Source organism: Camponotus vicinus, unplaced genomic scaffold (assembly GCF_025532165.1).
Source record: "Camponotus vicinus isolate PSW18456_S1 unplaced genomic scaffold, iyCamVici1.0 SCAF_3, whole genome shotgun sequence".
In the NCBI taxonomy this organism is placed as follows: domain Eukaryota; kingdom Metazoa; phylum Arthropoda; class Insecta; order Hymenoptera; family Formicidae; genus Camponotus; species Camponotus vicinus.
The window spans coordinates 23,979,760-24,001,284 of NW_028141967.1; the positions used below are offsets into that span (position 1 = coordinate 23,979,760).

General features: G+C 34.8%; 1 protein-coding gene and 1 long non-coding RNA gene across 7 annotated transcripts in view; one reads left to right on the forward strand and one right to left on the reverse strand.

The window, feature by feature from the left end:
* The window catches only part of LOC145969294 (uncharacterized), a 229,029-nt gene that overhangs the window by 24,440 nt on the left and 183,064 nt on the right, over positions 1–21,525 (forward strand). For all 3 annotated transcript variants that reach the window (XR_014438017.1, XR_014438016.1, XR_014438014.1), the window contains one exon: positions 3,605–3,739. This is a non-coding gene — a long non-coding RNA (uncharacterized LOC145969294). The remainder of the gene's footprint in view (positions 1–3,604; positions 3,740–21,525) is intronic.
* LOC145969289 (lachesin) overlaps positions 9,414–21,525 on the reverse strand; it is a 218,899-nt gene continuing 206,787 nt past the window's right edge. For 3 of the 4 annotated variants that reach the window (XM_083095303.1, XM_083095302.1, XM_083095300.1), the window contains 2 exons: positions 15,420–15,521; positions 9,414–12,220 (listed from right to left, as the gene is read on the reverse strand). In XM_083095303.1, the coding sequence (XP_082951429.1) occupies positions 12,150–12,220; positions 15,420–15,521 (173 nt within the window). In that variant the 3' untranslated portion in view covers positions 9,414–12,149. The remainder of the gene's footprint in view (positions 12,221–15,419; positions 15,522–21,525) is intronic. The other variant, XM_083095301.1, reaches the window with a different exon arrangement.

The following is a 21,525-nucleotide window of genomic DNA, read 5'->3' on the forward strand; positions in this document are numbered from 1 at the left end:
TTAATCTGATAAATTCTATAACAAATTTGCAATTTACAATTTGACTACTTTTTCCTCCAATTATCGGAATTTAGAAAATTAAATCAAAACAAATTATATATATTTAATTAATTATACTTCTATATAAAGAATTTGTTGATATTTAAAGTGCAAAGAAACAATAGCCCTCCTAAATAAGTCTTAAGCCTTTTAAACGTATTTAAATTTGTGATTTGATCATCAGGACCTTTTTTGTAGATTGTTTTATAAAATATTAGTATACAAGATATTACACTTTATTCATACTTACACTTCTTATTCATATATCTTAAAAATTGTGCGAGAAATTAAAAGCTTCTTACATTGTATTTACATTACAAGAACGCTTATTCTATTTATCATCAGATTAATATGATCAAATTAGTCAACTTTATATAACTGAAAATTCTACATCGTTAAAAGAGTACTATATGAGTCGCGTAAACAGTTTCACATTCATGATAATAAATCAGTCTAACAATTAAGTTAGTATATATGTGCTCTTAATGTTCGGATATTCCATGATATTCTCAATCTTTCATAATTGCATGATCCATAAACATTGTTATGTCGCATTATTTTATAGTCAGAGCATTTAAGTAATTTATTGTGAAAATCCTCTGAATATCCTTCTGAATATCTCTCTATTACTATTATTAAATTTGTTTAATGATAACATTGACGAAACAAATAATTATTTAGGAGGGCTATTGTTTCTTTGCACTTTAAATATTAACAAATTGTTTATATAAAAGTATAATTAATTAAATATATATAATTTGTTTTGATTTAATTTTTTAAATTCCGATAATTGGAGGAAAAAGTAGTCAAATTGTAAATTTCAAATTTGTTATAGAATTTATCAGATTAATAAATTTTCTAATTTTTAAAATAAAGTAACAGAATCTTGATGAATATAAAAAACTATTTAAAATTAAAATCTGAATTTCTTCTCTCTTTTTTCGTCCATTTTTATTTTTCTCTTGCAAATATTTAAGGAATATATGAATAATAAAACAGAATATATAAATTTCTCTTTCACTAGTAAACAAATCTAAATTCGTTTCAAAAAGAATTCGATATTAATAAAAAAAAATCGACATTATTAATAGCAATGATGTAATATGTAATTCGTCAGGAATGCATAAAATGAAAAAAAAGAATCGGATTTTAAATCAATGAATCTAAAATATATCACTTCTCATTAGAGAAACTTGCCGTACAAGAGATTTAAAAGCGAAGGAAAAGTATAAAGTGGTTCGTGAACCGCACTGGAGGCCAACTTTCTTTCTAAGTTTAATACTAATGAACTACGCGAATGCCCGAATGAGGATATGAATACCGAATGAACGAATGAACACGTGATTGCACGAATGACTGCAATGAGATGAAATATAAGAAGTGATAGTAATTTTAAAAAAATTGTGCAAGTATCGTTAGGTTCTTTTACATGTTTGATGGTGAAATAGGGGAATTTATAAACGAACAAATAGATATATGTCAGGAAGATTACCCAGAGTATTGAGTATTTCAGAGCGTTTTCGCTAATAATTCCGAATATAAGTCACGTTATATTTAGCTAATAAGTAAGATAATAATTGATGTCACCTCTTCTCGAAAGCGTCTTGATAAGAAGAGAATATGTACATAACTTTATACATAACATGTGCTTTATACGCGATTCTCTTAATCTTGTAATTGGAAAATCAATCATGTACTCTACTTGTCAATTATTCTATTCAATAACTTAAATTATTTAAAAAAATTTGACATTTCGCCGTTTAAAATAAAAGTTTTTAAATATTAAATATTAAATTAAATTTTAAATATTAAATTTAAATTTTAAAAATATTAAATATTACATATAAAAATATCACCGATATTTTAAAATAATCATTTTCTTATTGCTTTGATTTAATGAATTAATATGTTATATATACGTTTATATAACATATTAATTCATTAAATCAAAGCAATAAGAAAATGATTATTTTAAAATATCGGTGATATTTTTATATGTAATATTTAATATTTTTAAAATTTAAATTTAATATTTAAAGTTTAATTTAATATTTAATATTTAAAAACTTTTATTTTAAACGGCGAAATGTCAAATTTTTTGAATAATTGAAGTTATAATGGAATATAAAGATATATAATCATAAAAAAATCATCTATATAATTATTAAATTAGTACAATAAATTGATTGATTGCATTCTTGCAATATAACGAACTTCTTAACACATGTTTGTCCCGTATTTACATATACAATGGATATTGATTTAAAAATCTGAGAATATAACTGTCATTTCTCATTAAAATGATTTTTTTATGATTATATATCTTTATATTTCATTATAAATTGTGAATTTATCTTTTTCAGTCTACAAGTTCCTCTTTGTTTTGTAGCACAATCTTCCTTTCGTATTAACAAAAAAAATCAAACTCAAATAAAAACTATTTCAATTCTTAAATTATTACTTTAATCACTCCTCGAGAATATTCCAATTTTTTCATTATTAAAGTTGAATTTTTAAAAATTTGAGTTCGTTAACCGTAACATTGTTGACCGTCATGTGAGATAAGATATTTATTTAATTACTTTTGATATCTCGAATTTTTTATTAGGACAAAAATTTGACTTTAAAATGGCCAAAAGTTTGTCAATTAATTTGTTAGCTATGTTAGGCTTGCGATTTAAATTTATATCTATGTACGTTATATAATATATGTTACGTGTGAGTTACATAATTAATAGAACACAGTATTGCTTTGATTTAAAGAAATTAAAGGAAGGAAAGGAAGAAAACAAACTTGTACAAATTTTATTTCTTAAACTATAAAAAAATTGTAAGGGATATTGACGTCACAAACTTATGGCAAGTATAAAGATAACGAATGTTGTAAGGTATTATTTGCAGTATTTGATATCAAAAGTGAATATATATATAAGGTTACTACATATTTAGCATTTGATATCAAGAGTGAACAAAATTATCTTAAGATTACCTTAAATAACACTACCGCATAAGTTTGTACATTTCTGAAACGAACTATCTGCTTCTTGAATAATTTTGTATGTATAAGTTAAAATGTGTCTCTTTAGGAAGATATATAAATTATAATTCTATCTTTCGTTATAATTGCCATGTTTCAAGTGGAAATTAATAGAAATACGAGTTTTAATTTTTTAATATTAAAATTGAAAAAGAATTAAATGCAATTATACAATTTGTACTTTTTATTCATTCTGTGTAACATAAATATAACTGAGAATAAATTTTTATTAAAAAACGTTTATCAATGCTTGAAAAAATTAAAGATCAAATTCGAATGTTCATTTATGAGGATAAATAATATTTTTTTAGGAATATATAAATTTCTCGCATTTTTAATAATATCTAACAATATCATTTTTTGCGATTTTTTAATTTTAATTCTTAAAATTTTCTCTTTTCTCGAGATTAAACGGAAAACAGAGAATCACACCTTATTATATGTTTTCACGAATATGAAATTTAATTTGCGAAAAAAAATCGCATTTACTTTCAACGACAAATATGCAGGTTTTTCTTGTTTTTACAGAGTCGAAAGCAACATCGCGTGTTCAGGAATACCGTTTACCGTCAAGTGAGAAGTAACACGTCGAAGGAAATATGTCACGCGCGGTGTGAGATGCCGGGATACAACGGAGGTATACGGACGACGCTGATCGAAGGGGTAAGTAATTAAAATGGAATCCGACCGGATCGTAACCGCCCGAGGGGCGGGGGAGGCGGAAAGGGGGTGACTACGACGTGCGTAGAACATGTTGAATTGAACTGCGATTACAATTCCAGAATGCTGGCGAATAGGTCGAAAAGCCGTTATATCCGCGCGCGCGGGTCAACTGCCGTCCCCCGGCTTACTCCTCCACTTCTATCCGTTTCCTAGCGTCATCCCCCTACCTTACTCCAATATCCGTGCCATCCCCTTTCCTCGATTTCTCCCCGCTCCGCTTCTCTCTCACCCCGTCGTCAGCCACGGCACTGGAATTCGAATTGTAATTTCTAACCGCGCGACTACGCACGAGCCATTACCTTGCCGTTCGAAATTCGTAAACGGATTGCGGATTCCCGGACTTCCACGCGGCTCGTACTAAGAATTCACCCCGTATAGAGGTGGATTCTTCGCGTCGAATATGCATGATACGTGCCGCCGCTGTTCTTCGTTCGACTCGCCTTGTATCACATTTCGAGTTGTATCGATGTGGCATCTTCTCGTACTTGCATCATTGCTCACGTCAAAATGTTTTCATTATATCAACTGTGCTCAAATCCTTTCCAATTCTCATGATAAAATTAATAGCATCGTTCTGTTCACGTTATATTATATTGTGAGTGCACTGAGAAAAAATATGGTTGCATTAATTAGAAATCTGGTAGATTCAATCAGTATGTCTGTTGGAAAATGGACGAATCAGAATTCCTTTAGGAATTACCAGATGAGTATGATTAATTTCTTCCTGTTAAATTGACCAAATTTTCTTGGTAATAATACTAAATTTACAAAAAAAATGGCATCACTCTGTCTATGTTTAGTTAATATAATAAGAAGTATTATAGATCTAACTAGAAGATACTAACCAAATCCTTGTAGTAAAGTTTATTAAACGTTCTAGTTATAAAAAATCGAATCTTATTATGATAACTAGAAATACTGCTTGGTTTAACCAAAATGCCTTCTATCAGATACGTCCTGTTGATACAATCAAAACGATTTTTCTCAGTGTGCCAATTTATAAACTTTGACATTTTAATCTTTAACTTCCGTTTTAAATATTTTTCTTTCAATTTAATGTATCTGTTAACATTTCTTGTTTTATAAATGATACGCTGATATAGAGAAAATATCTTTTACTTTGTTTTTGAATGACTTAGCACGATAGAAATTATTTCTTTAATGAATATCTCACTCAAGATGTAGATTTAGCTTCATCGCTGTTTTCTCGCGCAATATTTAAGAAAACCGTTCCACATTAAGACACTTTCGCATAAATTCAGCGATAATTGCGATATTATTAGAAATAATTTGTTCGCGCTATTTCGGGGAACAAATATAGAGTGTGGCTAGGAAAAGACGCGCTAACTTCTTCTGATATCAAATATAGAACTTTCATCGTGCGAGAACGTCTACTTTTTTTCTCTACATCATAATCGAGATAACGAATTCTCTTGAGGGAGCAAAATTATATCGACTATTTCATCGTACGTGACATCTAGTAATTCCGCGCACATCTTGTGAACATCTGTCTCTTCGCTTCTCCTGCATTTTTTGTTCGTTGATTTCTATTAGAAAAATTTCTATTGCACGTTTCTTTCCTGGTATCTTGAAAAATAATTAACAAAGTTAAATTTCGCACAGGTAATTTCTTAATTTTTCATTGTTTGCATTTTCTAATAAGATAATTTGAAGAAAAAATTTTAAGCCTTATTTAAAGTTTTAATTTTTTAATCAGTTAGCGAAAATTTTCTATTCCATTTAATAAAGACTTCTTAATTTCAATCTAAAATTTCGCTGCAAGATTCCCTCGAAAAATTAATAAAAAAAATTTGACGGGTCAATTTATACTTATCCACGTGATAATATCCGCGAGTACTTTTCGGCGATTCTCTCGAGGGGAAAAGAACACTTTGACAATGCGGCTGAAGGGGAGGAGGACATTGGAGAAAAGAGAGGCACGAATGAATGAAGTCGACGGAAATGCCTGGCGAAGCGGCTGCTCGCCATGGACCGTACCTATTATGAAGTAAAAGAGACCATCGCAGAGAGAAAGAGCGAGTCCGAAAGTAAATTTAATTCATAATCTGCCGCAATGCCTACTCTTGCCAACAACTCGGCTCTCATCAAGGTTTCATTGAAGTTTTTCTTTCTCTCCGGCCACCGCAAAAACTCGCTCTCCGAACATATAAACTGTAAGCAACATTCATCATGGTAATTATTCGTTTCCAAAATGATATGTAACGTTATTATTCTGGAAATATCGCAAAGAAATAGAAATAGATATGAAGAGATCAAAATTTCGTGTATAATTTATGTACATTTATTTTAATACTTTTTTGGGGTGAACAGTCTTATAAATTTCATAGCAAATTTTTGATTCATCAATGTTAAATATATATTCTTTTCATGAGTTAAAAATTAGATCTGTGAAAATTAGATAATACGACACATGACAAGTTTCTATATTAAAAGTTAAACACTTGGCTATTTTAATCAATATTTTTCAAAAATGTTCTGATATATCTTAGTGACGTGTAACGCGAGGATAGCTTGAGAGCTGAATAAACGAGCCGTGTCGATTAAACGCCGTTAAACTTCCGCCCGTCAAACAATCTCGTCCTCTAATTTTCGAACGAGAAATAGCGTCGTTTTAATTAGCGATTGTCGGGCTTACGGGCTTATAAACTGTTAGTAACTTGTCGGCGGGGAAACGTATGACGTGTTACGCGTATAGCCGGCCCGAGACGGGCCGCACGCGGAATTAATCCCACGGTTAGTATGCCGACCGGCGAATCGCGGCTTGTGTTACAATGTCAGCGACAATAGACGGCGAAGTATTGTGTAAAGGTTGACACATACTCCCTCTCGATCTTCTAGCGCGATCCGGTTATCTCAGCTACACCGACGTATCCGACGTTGTTGAACTTTCGTGCCGCTCCTCCTCCTCCTGTCCTCGTTTCCATCCTCACCACCCATGGCTGGAGCACATAAACACATAGTCGGCCTGAGATTTAATCCATCGATGGTAGATAGCGTCTCACTCCGCGGATTCACGCCCAAATATTACGAACAGCGGCCCAGCATCGTTTCCTCGCCGAATGTTGCTTCCCTTTTCTCCCTTCTCTCCCCTCTGTCCCTAATTCAGTCTGCATTTAGCTTACCCGCGGCAAACAGAATCGTGGGTCGAGAGATGAAACGTTTTAGGAGCTCCTCCATAAGCACGTAGACTTAGATGTTTAATTAGGATAAAGAACTGAGATCAAATAATGATAAACGAATCAGATAATTTAGCAGCGGAAGCCCTCTTGCGTTTGTGGCAATAGTTGAAAAAAAATCTGTAATATCTCTTGATGAAAAATATCTTGACTCTTTATTCTCCGTCGAGACGATCGACAATATTTTATCTGCTTCCATTCTCTTTCTCACGTTACTATAATATTAATATAATGAATCGTAACGAGAGCGAGAGATAGATTATAAATTAAGAAATATAATTTGCAATTTTTTTTCTTTCTTATTATATGCTGTTTCATGTAGAGAGAGTAGATTTTATATTCATTGAAAAAGGGGCGAGATGAGAGGGATACTGAACGAGAAGAAAAACGCGATTTGTAGAGTTTTTACGTAACCCCTTGTTTTATTACATATGTCGAGAATATTCATAAGAACTTCTCGTTTCTTCTTGTTCTCTTGTAAATAACAACATTCAACTCAACGTCGCAAAGCATATCGTAATATATTATATAACATATATATATATATGTACTCAATATAGTCCCCCATAATTCGTATATATACATACATATATATATGTATATATAAATATATATATACAGGGTGTCAGGGCAATCTTTTCCCAAAAAAAGCTCTTGTAGCTTACCTCGAGAGCTTTTCAAAACACTATAATAAAGTATTTTTTTCATCGAGTACTTTTCGAGTTATGAGGCTTGAAATAATCTCTTAATTTAACATAAAATATCTAGTAAAATATTCATTTTTCGATTATCGTACCTTAATACTTTTATGTACAAAATAATGAGAGGAATCAATTGGTGCAAAGAAAACACATAATTGTTTCGAAGAAAAAATATGTAATTTGCAATTAACAATTAAATATTTTTTTTTCGAAACAATTATGTGTTTTCTTTACACCAATTGATCGATCTCATTATTTTGTACATAAAAGTATTAAAATAAGATAATCGAAAAATGAATATTTTACTAGATATATATTTTATGGTTTATGTAAAAATTAAGAAATTATTTCAAGCCTCATAACTCGAAAAGTACTCGATGAAAAAATACTTTTTTTATTAATAATGTTTTGAAAAGCTCTCGAAGTAAGCTACAAGAGATTTTTTTTGGGAAGAGATTGCCCTGACACCCTGTATATATATATACATATATATATATATATATATATATATATATATATGTATGTATATATATATATATTTGTATTTTCATATTTATAATTTGCGTTATGTATACATATATACCTTCGCGTTTAATATGTCTCGTCGCGCGCTTACAACGCTGAGACGGCGAATTTTTCACGTCGATCCGTATATTACTCATTAAGGTCAAAATATCACTCGCTAAGATTTTACCCTTCTGCGCGGGAAATTTCTCCGTGCGGGGAACGACGGCGTACGAATGAACTGAAAAGCGGAAATTGCGAAAAACGGAAAAACGGATTAACGACACGTCGGCACACGCCGACACGTCGCACACTATTTACCGCAGTCTGCGAAGCTTACTCTACGTATAATCCTTATCATTTGTATACTTGTATATTTACAGGACTCGTCGATGAGACGAGTCAACATTCGAGCACCCTTAGACCGATAATTCGAATAATTCGCGTCGCCATTTTCCCTTAGCCAATTTGTGAATTTAATTATAAGCCATTGTCTGTGATGGTTGTTGTAGAAGTATCTTTTTTAGGGTACTTTCGAAAATTACTTCACAATTTCAGTTGATTTCTTCCAATCAGGGGCTTTCAATCAAGGGGATGATTCGCGGTAAGCTTTGTGAATTTCCTAACGCGTTTTAGATTCATGATTCAGTCGAGATCTGGAATAGGGAAGAAAATATGTCGCGTCTGTACGACGCTAACGGAAAATGGCATTACGCATGTTACGCACAAGTAATCACCGTTGCTTTACAACGTGCACGATCACATACACGCGTATACACACACGTACATACATATACTGTGCTGTGCGAGCTCTGTGGGTTAACGGCAGTGATCGATTTTCGATGGATGACATCTTTCGAGTCTTTTTAGGCACGACCGACTAATTTTTATTTTGCTGCTTAATCTCCGATTTTTTTATAGAAATGAAACTTTTTGAAATATTAAACTCTGATTTTTCATTTGAGAATATTTGAGTCTCGCGCAGAATTATAAAATATACCGTGTTCATATTGATGCATACGTGTGTATGTGCGTGTATACAATTCTATGACTGATTAGAATAGAATGTTTAAAAATCATCCATAATCGGCCGTGCCTATAAATGACATCACGCTCCGGATTGAGTACAATTTCTTTCACGAAAGAATCGTAAAGTAATCATATTTGTTTTCCTTCTAAAATTACGTAACACAATTAGAAGAAGATTAAATTGAATAAATCTATGAAAAAGAGATGGCAATAATATTAAATAACACTTTTATACATACATTTTGATGCTAAATATAAAAATGCATTCAAATATTGTTATCAAATGCAATCTAGGCTACGAAACATTTCTATCGTCATATTTTCTTCTACACCGCTCTTTTCTAGACTTTCATAATTTTGTTTTACCAAATTCGAACTGTTTATAACGCACGTATAAAGAATACCTTTTAATGCTGGGTAATCGTTCGCACGCATAAACGCACATACGACATTTCGTTTGACAGTCGAGGAAACAATTATTAGTTTGCGTTGAGCAGATCGGGATTCGAATTCGTCGCGATGGGATTTGCAGATTGCATCGCATCGCGAAAACTGCGACGTGAGCGCGTGATTTTCTCATGCTTATGACTCTTAAAAGGTTACAAGACCGAGAGGTAGTCTCGCGAATGATACGATTACAGACCTCATCAGGGTAAGTCCTACGTAATCCCTAAGTCGAGCCGTTCCCTTCTTTAATCCGTAGCAGGCATTAACTCCTTTGCGCGCAGAGTGCAGGGACTCTCGAACCTGTTGCTTTAAACAAGATGTACGCTGAATAATGGATATTCCTAAGTAGTTCGAAGTCCGCTTAAAACCGACATGGCAGCCGCTCGCGACCGTCTACGAACAAATCCCAATTTGATCAATTAACGTGTAAACAAATTGATCGCGCGACGTAACAGCGTGATGAAACGGGATTCGATCACCTTCGAGACAAGTCTCATTTATCTCGCAATTATTTTATCTCCCATTGATTCTCCAATCTTGCGATAGATTTCTAACTGCAAAGTCTTCATGTTAACGAATCTAAATTGCATACATTTGTTCGATTTGTTTTGTATGTCATGAGGACAGTCGATTCTTAGAAGAACGTTATTTTATCAAACATAAAAATAGCAAATATAATAAAAGACAGGTAGTAAAAGATAAGCTTTTAATGCTACGTTAAAGATCATTCGCTGTACTTATCTGGGATTACATCTGGAATGACGTCAGAAACAAGAAATGCAAATCGTGATAATAAATTGACTTTTTTCTCATGTTATTCTGCGATAGCGTCACATCGTGATAAGATATACTGAAACCTGTTTCATCATTTAATTAATAAATAAACATATGATTTAATTTATACTTGTTTCACATTTGTGTTTATGACAATTGCTAATAAAATTTCGATTTATATTCTATCTAATTTATAAATTAATAGAAAAGGCAAATTTCGTGAATCTTTTTTATCCAGTATGAGTTTTTTGACACGTAAAAGAATCGATTTATTTCAACGATAACAAAGAAAAATCTATTAATTTAATAATAATCTTTCCAATTTTATCCGCGGTTTCGAAAAAAAATTGCTTGTAATCAATGAATGACTCGATTCCTCGTTATAGCATATCTTCATTCCATTCCACTTCCTCTGTCGCAAATTTTCCATTTTCTTTTCCCCCTTTCCGTCATTCTCGCGCTTCTTTCGACTGTCTCCTTAAGCGAAAGCAACTCCTCTGCACCGAATCTGACGTTTTAATCTCAAGTATCCAGATGGGATCCACGATTCTGTAAAGATGCAAGAACTCGAACGAGGAGGAGAATCGGAGAATTTGGAATGTACTCTTGATAGAACAGAAAGGGTGTGTCTGCGGAGGGAAGAAGTGGAGAATCGATGCTGGAGATAATACGCGCTCGCGCAATGCCATATTTCTCTCACGTTTTATCTGAAAAAAAAAAATTGTCGATGCTTAAGACATATATCGTAGCTGAAACCGAGTCGAACTTGATGGCAACAGAAATAAACTCTGCTTGAAGCGCGATTTACATTCGCACGATTGTTCACTCGAAATATACGCATCATTACGACGAATGATCTTCAAGTGTGCAATCCTCCCTTATGTTGTCAATAAAAGTGAAAATTCTTATTACCAACTAATGAAAGAGAAGAAACCATTTTTTTTCTTTCGAAAAGGGATATACAAATTTAAAAATAGTCCAAAATCCCCCGTCGGGAATGGGGCTCGTTTCCTCAGTCATAAACTTTAATCCAATATTAAGCTCGAGTGGTTTCGTTTTGATATTCCGAAATACTGGGATTACCGCGCGACTAAAATTCTTCCATGATGCAGTTAAAAAATATAACGACACATTCTTACACGTGCCCAAACTACACTCGCAGAGACGGGATCACTGGTATTTGTTGTTGGCGTCATTGATTACAGCGTTATACAATATATTACACTGAAAGCGATAGTCGTTGCACTTTGTTAATATCATCCCTTTTTCTTTCTCGTTGTTCCGCCCATCGCCGCGTATTTTGCTCCTCATCTGATTGTGAGTCCACACACATACACACACAGAGACAAACATGTACACACATACGCATTCTTACAATGAGGAGGACTGGGGGGGGGAGATTCGTGCTTCTTCAATTCTTGGCCACTCTTGAACTTTGTCGCTACACTAACTTGGCACGCGCGTAAATTATTCTCCGTCATTTAATACGAACTATCTCGGTCAGTCTTTGTGTCACTCGTGTGTAGTTATATTTGTGTGTGTGTGTGTGTGTGTGTGCATGCGTATGAATGTATGTTGTGTGTCGGTCCTTCGTATATCGTTTAAATTTAAATTTTTTTTCTTTATTTTTTAATCGAGTCCCTTAATTAAGGAGAATCAACACCTATCGCGTATCAACGACGAGAACTTGGATTTTGTTTATCGAATTATCATTACAGCCAGAGTAATTAGTAGTAGCGTCACGGTCGTCGTCACGCCCGTTGCTGAATCTGGAATTAGACAAAATTTCACTATTTAGGACAAAAAGCACATTGAAAAAATTTTTTGTAGAAATATCGTTTCTAAATTATGCGCATTTGTCAAATATATTTATAAAAATCAATAGTTTGCTTAAAATATTAGATATGGTTAGTGGATAGTTTGCTTAAGATAATAAATATTAGATGCTACGTTACATCTATAAAATGCTCTATTTCAAGAATCGATGTCGTTTCTATCACTAGATTTCGTTTTTATTACTATTCTATTACTAGATTTCGTTTTTATTACTAATAAATCTTTGCATTAATAATATGACATCAATAAATTTACGTAAAAAATTACTTTTATATCTCGTCTCTTTTTAATTAAAAAATTAAACCTTATCACATATTTGAAAATGCGTCTATATTTTGAGAGATTCTAACATCTCAAAAGGAACTATAACACCGGGATATATTCGCCCTCGTTGCCACGAGACAACACGCGAATAAAAAAGAGGAGGGTTCTCTCGCCATCGGCAGCCTCGAGAGGTCAATGCACAATCAAGGACTTCTCGACGAGAATCTGTCGTTACCCCGTTGCACGAAGCTTGCCACGAAAGAATCCCTTTCCCTCCGAGAGGATAAGGCGAGGAAATAGAGACAGGGAAGCGAAGGAGAGAGGGAGAAGGGGAAAAGGTGCCGATGGCCGACAGACCGAGCCAAGTAGATACAGGGAGGGTGGAAGAAGGATAGACGCAAAGGGAGAAGAGAAAAAAAAATCGGGAAAAATGGGAAGTCAGTTATTCTTCCGGTTGGCTTGCTGCGTACCGTTAGCTATTACTCGCTTGGAGAGAAATATATTCTCCGGCCTTTTCCCGGCCTCACTCATCTCTAATTACGAATCAGAAACAACCCGGTGGGCCGCCGCCTCCGGATCACCCCTTCCGTCCCGTCGTTCCCTTCATCCACCCTCTTCCAATGGCCCTTTCTTCGTCTTCTCGAGTCTCATCCAAAGGCTCGCGCAAGCAGTAACTTGCCTCGACTCCCCTTTCTTTTATCCGGCCCCTGCTGTGCTGCCCCGAGAGAATTCTTCGCTTCGCTACTTTTGTAGCGATCTTACTTTCCCTCAGTTCTCGATTTCTCATCCTATTCCACTCTTTCCCTTTAACTCTGCGAGAGGAATAGCGCGCGTTATGTATTTATGATCGATATTTATATCTCATTATTGCACACAAAAAATGACGTTTTGTCATATTAGATTTCTAACTAGAAATTTAAACTGGTATATAATTTTAGCGAATCTATATTTCTATGAGAAAATTAAATGTCTCTCTGTCTCTCTATTTTATATATAAATATATATATATATATATATATATATACAGGGTGAGTCATTTTAATTAACGCACGCAATTATTTCGGAAACAAAGCATTTTAGAGAAAAATGTTTCAGACAAAAGGTTTATGGTTTCGAGGGGGCCATAAGACGCTATCATTGGTTTGACACTGACGAGTCATTTGAAGGTCACGTGAAGGTCACTTCAATTATTTTAAATGGAACACCCTACATATTTTTGCACACTCTTGTAGCTTATCTCGAGAGCTTTCCAAAACACTATAATTAAGTACCTTTTCGTTAAGTACTTTTTGAGTTATGAGGCTTGAAATAATTTCTTAATTTTATATAAACCGTAAAATATCTTGTAAAATATTCATTTTTCGATTATCTTACCTTAATACTTTTACGTACAAAATAATGAGAGGAATCAATTGGTGTAAAGGAAACACATAGTTGTTTTTAAGAAAAAATATGGAATTGTTAATTGCAAATTACATATTTTTTCTTCAAAACAACTATGTGTTTTCTTTAGACCAATTGATTCCTCTCATTATTTTGTACGTAAAACTATTAAGGTAAGATAATCGAAAAATGAATATTTTACAAGATATTTTACGGTTTATGTAAAATTAAGAAATTATTTCAAGTCTCATAACTCAAAAAGTACTTAACGAAAAGGTACTTAATTATAGTGTTTTGGAAAGCTGTCGAGATAAGCTACAAGAGTGTGCAAAAATATATAGGGTGTTCCATTTAAAAAAATTGAAGTGGCCTTCACGTGACCTTCAAATGACTCTTCAGTGTCAAACCAATGATACCATCTTATGGCCCCCTCGAAACCATAAAACTTTTGTCTGAAACATTTTTCTCTAAAATGCTTTGTTTCCGAAATAATTGCGTGCGTTAATTAAAATGGCTCACCCTGTATATAAAACGAAAAAGCGATATATGATAAGATGTGCATGACGCGTGCAATCTCTCGTATCTTTTTCCAGTATCGGATATCGAATTCATCGCAATTGTCTGAGTATCAACCTCAGCTTGCGACTTTATATAACGGAATTAAGACCAAGCTCCTTCTCGTCGAGTAGTCCTCTCCTCTTGTTAGCGTTTTACTTGGAAACAAAATTTTCCGCGAGTCCTCCCCCGCATAACATTCGTTATTTCTCGTACCAGTCTTTATATGCAAAGACGCTTACATGTGGAGATTTGCAACGCAGTTTCCCTCAGTTACGCTTCCGTTTTTTTTTCCATGCGAAATTACCTACTTCTACGAGACTATCGCGATCGTCCCCGGATTTTCACACTGCGCCATTATGCAAATTCTTTTTAAAAGTAACCGCGGTCGAGCGAGATATTGAGAGACCGGCATGGGGGAACGAACGACGATTGAATTACCGAAGAAGGAACGGGAGGAAAGAAGAGAAGACGGAGGGAAAAAATGCGAGTGTAGAAAAGAATTATCCGATAATGCCGAAGGCTCGGCGGAATTATGAAAGGTGCTACACCTGGCCTGTGGACCCGTGCTCAGAAACGCAGCCGTTTAAATGCCGTGGCGAAGCCGCGAAATGCCAGATAAACCGCATCTTCCGAGAGGAAAACTCGCGTTTTGTCTCCTCGTGTGAAGCTTGTCCGTTGCCGAGAGCTGGATTCATCCCCCTCGTCGTTTATTGTTCGGCACGTGTTCCGTATCTGGTATCGCTTAATTGGTTGCATTAAATCGAATGTATGACGCGCGTTGCTATAACGAAATATTTTTTTTTTATACTGACGTTTCTCTCAAAGAATGTTAGTGTCAGAAAAGAAATGTGCTTTTGCATGAATATGATCTCTTTGGGAAATTTATCAAATTTATTACGAAAAAAAATAAATAAATATCAAACTTACCCTTATCAGGAGGCCAACCATTGTAATTTCTTTTTCTATCCGACTCGGACGACTTTTGCTCCGATCTTCCGATTTCGTTAAGGTTCGACTGGAACTTGGTACCTTAAAAAAAAAAAAAAATACGAAAGATGAGAAATATTATCGATATAGAAAAAAGGTTGCAAGAATTATGTCGGCGTAACATTAACATTGAAATACAAGAGTAGCCTCAATAAAAATATCTTAGTTGAAAAGTTTACTGTACATTAACGGCAATTTGTGTTTCCCGGATGTTACGGAAATGAATTAAAAATTGAATCTCGCCTCGAGACGACAGGGCGTGAAATCAGGTCGAGACAGAAGGGACGGCATCTGGGAGAGAGAACGAAAGGAGCAAAAGAGGGGATTGTGTGATTCGCATAGCCAGCAGAACCGCGGACAAAGGGATGCGCGACGAGTAGTCCTTTCGACTGAAGATGTTTACGAGCCTGTTACGCATAAAGTGGGTGGCAAACGCGTTAACTAGTATGCAAACTGAGTAAACACAATTCCCTTATACCGCACCAAGTAGATTCTATCCGTGTCACGACACACGCTTGTGTGTCGCTGGCCCGCCAGTTCGGATTACATTCTTGTAACGAAATAGAATTCGCACGACGAGTATATTTTGATAAAATTACACACTCAGACTTTATGTATCTAGAACATATATACATCACGTGTACATGTCGTCTTTGTGTTATACGCCGTTTTTGCCCTGTATTATATCTAGCGGATTGAGAGAGACATGAATAAATAAATATTACAAAATCTTAGCAAGTGATGTTTAAAATATAAATTATATAAAATATAAAAAAATATATATTTTATTAATATCTAATAAAAATCTTTTTTGACGATCAAATACATTTTATTTCATCGGCTAAACAATTGATATGTGTCTTTGCATATATATTTTTAATCTTGGTATATTTATATCTCTAAACATAAGAATATTTTGTGGAAAAATAATAATTATAAATACAGAAATAATTACGAATAAAATCGATCTTTATCATCAATTTCCATGATTTAAAAGCTGTGTGTCTGTGCATGTGCGTGCGGTAAATTGACTAAAGTTCCAGCGACAGACGCAAGTGCGTTAAACACGAGGAACAGGAAATAGCAGGAGCGGCACAACCTGCGCTTACGGCTTAATTTCGAAATATCCGCGCAACAAAGAGCTGCTCGTGAATACCGCTTTGTGTCTTCGTTTCCTCCCTCTCCCTCCCCCCTGATTAGATTTGTAAGTTCACAACCCCTGAGGCAGAGCAATGCAAGCTAGTTTGGGCAAGGCGAGGTCGAGGAACACGATCTTGGCACGATAGCCTATTTCGGGCAAGGTAATGGGCGATCATGACGGTGTATGGCGCTTGCGCCCACCATGTATGCACATGTCCATGTGTGCATAATACTGGGTAGCTGATAGTACGTAAGGTCGCCACCACCGGCCGGATACACCCTCGGACAACGAGGTGAGACACCGTTGTACGGCGACGCAATGGATAGGCTAGACAGACGTATGCAAATCTCGGCTAAACATTAGCAGTGACAGTGTGTATCATGCGCTATACGTATTACGCTGCTGCCTGCCCGGAGGGAAGGGCCAGTTCTATAGTTTCCTATATGCGAGAATCTCTATCGCAACGTGGGCGGCTGTTTCTATGCGTGGGTGACGACGTATTTAGGGAGCCGGACGTATATATGCGAGAGCACAAACGCGCGCGTGTAAGCTCGCGGGAGAGTGTTATCTGCACGGCAACTCGGAATTTTGTCGTGGAGATAGTCGTGACAATTGTTTGACGATCAATTTTCAAGAGTGGGAAAAGATCAGGGGAGAAGAGGAATAAATATTAGAACCGACGTACCGCTCTGTTTTTCAAGTTTAATTTCTAACTGAATGTTTAATATGAAAATTTATTTTATTGTGGATATTTATACTTGAAAGTTTGCATCGCAATTTTTTCATGTTATTTCAAATGTTTGGTCTCTTTTAAAAAATGCAAGAAAATCAAAGAAACTGCCTTTAAAATCGTGATACCCATTGAAAGCTAGAGAAATATGATGAAAATGATGAAAATAAATATGAAATAAATTTAAAAATTTACATGTGTAAATTAACGTAATATGTACAATAATTACTACTTTAGATTATATGATTTGTCGAAGGAGTTACAGAAAAAAATTTTCAGACGAATAATTCTCTCGATACAAGCCGATTTAGCATATAAGCGAGGCAACGAATGTACAAGCTACGTGCTTCTGATGAGTAAACTCAATAAGCAGAGTAAGTTTATATTAAAATCCTGGTGTAGCTTTACCTTGCTGAGAAATAACGTATATATATATATATCAGTTTAAAAAAACATGTCAAATTTAGTATTCCTTCTCTTATCAAAAAATACACAGTTAAAATAAAAACATAAATATCAATGAAATTTATATGTAACTTGCATTAGAATTTTTACACGTAGTTGATTCCTTCTGGCCTTGATAAAATTAAAATTTTTAGTATCATTAAATAAATTGTATTGTATTTATTTAAAACGTAATCAAGGCATCATTGAACGTCTATATGTATAAATTGATATAAGAATCTGATGCTTTTGAATGTGCGCGAATTACAGTATAAAAAAAGATACAAAAATATTGATAAACGCTTTCAGACGCTGTGACCTAAATTCGCGCGTCGCATGTAAAACTGCGATGAAACATTCACGTGTGTCATTATGTCCACGTGTATCACTATCCCCTCTTTTTCAAAGTACTTTGAAATATTTAAAATAAGAAAAAAAGAAAGTTATAGTCTGTAAGAATTTAATTCCCCGATACATCGATATTTCTGTATCAGACATTATTATACATATATGTTGAAATGTTGAAAGGTGCATTATGCATATATGTCCGGTACAATTTAGCATAGGGCAAGATAAAATATCAGCTTTGAAAAAATTATCAATTGCATTTATACGAGAACGTCTAGTCTAATTAATCAAAAAGATAAAATCTCTTATATTAAATATAAGACGAGTGGATATTTCCCGTGCTTTTGCCATTTTCTATTTTAGGAGGAAAGAGAAGATAATTGCAAATCAAATAAACTGCAAATAAGAATTCTTAAAAGTTTAAGTTTGACGGTTATTGTCATTGGTTTTTCGACTAGCGGATTCGAAAACGGGTCAGCGCAATGTTTAACGTATTTTTCGCTCCATTGTTCGTCCTTTAACATTAGCTATCCGTTTAACAGCAAATATAATAGCTGGACATTTACTCTTAACTCTTTTAGGATCTTCTGGATCTTCAATTAACAATTTAATTATTATAATTCTTTTATTATTTTCACAAATTATACTTTTTATTTTAGAAATTTCTGTAGCATTCATTCGAGCTTACGTTTTTTCCATTTTATCAACTTTATATAGGGTGGACTAATAACTCTGTCCACCTGAAATACACCAGGTGGACAGAGTTATTGGTCCACCCTGTATAGTAGAGAAATCTAATTATATGTGATAAAAATCTTAAATCAAAATCACATATTTCATTTAGTTTCCCCAAGACCTTGACCTATTATTATTTCTATAAAACTATTTAATAACTTAATTTCTATAATTATATAATTTCATAAAATAAATTATATATATATATATATATATATATATATATATATATATATATATATACAGGGTGTCCCTGAGCATGAGCTCACGCACTTGTGAGGAGGTAGAGCGCAGTAAATTAAATAAAGAAATCCTATTCCATGTAACGATTTTTGTAATAATAATAGAAATATTAATTATTGAAAGTTCATCACAGTTACTTTCAAAGTCAATTTTAAGATTGACAGAGGCACTTTCAGAAAAAACGTTTGATACAAAAGTTTCTTATTTTTTCACGTACAATTCGAATCTGTAATAAAAAGTACTATGTTCCTCTAAAAAAATTCAACTTTCGATCCGGATGGTGTATTTCCGGTCGGAATAAAAAGTTGAAAATATCACCATTTGATAGAGCGTGTCCGATTTACTTAAAAATTGTTCGCGATTTTTGAGTAAAAGCCATTTATTTTAAAAGGGGTGTACGGGTGGTTTGGGACACCCTGTATATTTATTTAAATATTATTATTGTTATTAAAACTGTGTGCGTATTTAGTTCGCATTCCGTATTCCGTAAATATTAAACGATCCACGTGTATGCGTTTACTCCTCGGGCGAGCTGATGTCGGCCGATATTGGGGCGCGCGACAAAGTCAATGCTACTTGTGTCCCTGAGGTGCGGTTGCCTGGCTAACTTGTTCCCCAAGAAAATTAACAGCGGTCTAAGGTCGCGCGCACGCTGAGATCTAAACTTATACGTGTCACGCGGCGCGCAATATTGCCACGGCGTGTTGTACTTGTAATTAACGCGTCTCTTTACGATGTTAATTCACGTCATAAATAATTTCGCCGAACTCGACACGCAACGGGCAGGACCTCATTGAATTCCTCGACAATTTCCTTTACTGACGTTTCAAGAAAATACGTTTACCTCGCGTTTATCGTTGGCTCCGCGATACTGAACTCTTTTCCGATAAAGCTCCTGAAATATACATTTGCAGGCAAATTTCATCTATTTTCATTTAATTTTATTTTATTTAGTCGAAAGAATGGAAAAAAAATTAATTGACCAAATTGCGTTTTTACCCTCGTTCCTCTATTCTCGATGCTACACGTTACGTACGATAGAATGGAGAACGTGTTAATCGTACGAAGGCACGCGGCTAAACCAATCGCTATACATGCTCTCCCAGAATTACAGGCGGGTAACGCCGCCCCGGGGAATTAAGCGACACCTAAGGGCATATGTGCTCCGGGAGATGTCATGATACCGCGACAATACTTGCTCTGTTTCCCATCGGAACCTCGAAGTGACTTATTACCGTAGGCCGTGTACGGTCGCTTATGTAATTTGCCATCAGGAAATCGAGCTAATGTGAGGCGAGAATAAACGATGATGTAAGGGTCTATAAAAGATGCAATTGTACAATGTCGTACTAGAATCGTCACAAGTGACGTAGCCATGTAATATTTCGTTGCACAAAAAATTTTTTAAGTATCTTTTAATCCCTTTGACGTGATGTAGCAGATGCATGTGCGAGAATTGTAAACATCTTTTTTTTATGTCATACACCGTTTCACATTGTAACATTTACAAGTAAACGTACCCTCTCGTGCTGCGTCACATGAATAGCATTATACCGTCTTATACGGAAAGTTAAGATGCAGTGCGCGCTATGTTTAGGTATTCTCAACGACAGATTGTCGCAAGTCACTACGAGCAAATAAGGGGCTGTTTATGCTAGGGTTTCCTTCCGCGCGAAGGAAACCCGCGAGCAAATCTTCTGTTTAATCTTAAGTGTACACTTGTGCCCTTTAATTTTCAACGATACAAATAACGAGAAGCGACAACGTAAATAGGAGGGAAGGCACGACCACTGGATTGTTTGAAGAATACATTACAAAAAGCGAAGGGCGCGATGAGAGATAAAAGAAATGAAATAAATTATATGAGAAAAAAATGTACTGTGCGAAATAGGAGGAAGCTATTGGTGAAATTGCGTAACAAGCGTAGCATGGATATAAAAAGAGACGCTGGCGGACCAAAAGAGAATATAAGTCAAACAGATATGTTAAGGAAAGAAGATGACATAAAAATAAACTGCTTAAGAAAATAAGAGAGAGATGAAAGTGGACTCGGTTAAATGTAACCAAAAGATAAAAGAAGAAAAAAAAAGAGAAGCGACGCGATAAGGGAGAGAGAGATTTTCAGTCGGCAGCATTGGGGTGGAAAGGGAGGGTGGAACGCAGAAAGGGAATAGAAAGAGAGAGAGAGAGAGAGAGAGAGAGAGAGAGAGAGACCGCGAGGGGAGCAAACATTAATGCCACCTTGCAGACCGCAGATGTTGCAGCAATTACAAACCTCATCCTTTCTTCACAGTCTGTCCTTCCTTCTCTTCCTCGCAGTCTCTTCAAATAGAGAGGGAGAAACAAGGAGACATATGCCGTATTCAAACTTACCACATTCCGTTCACTTCTACCTCGCCTCCTCT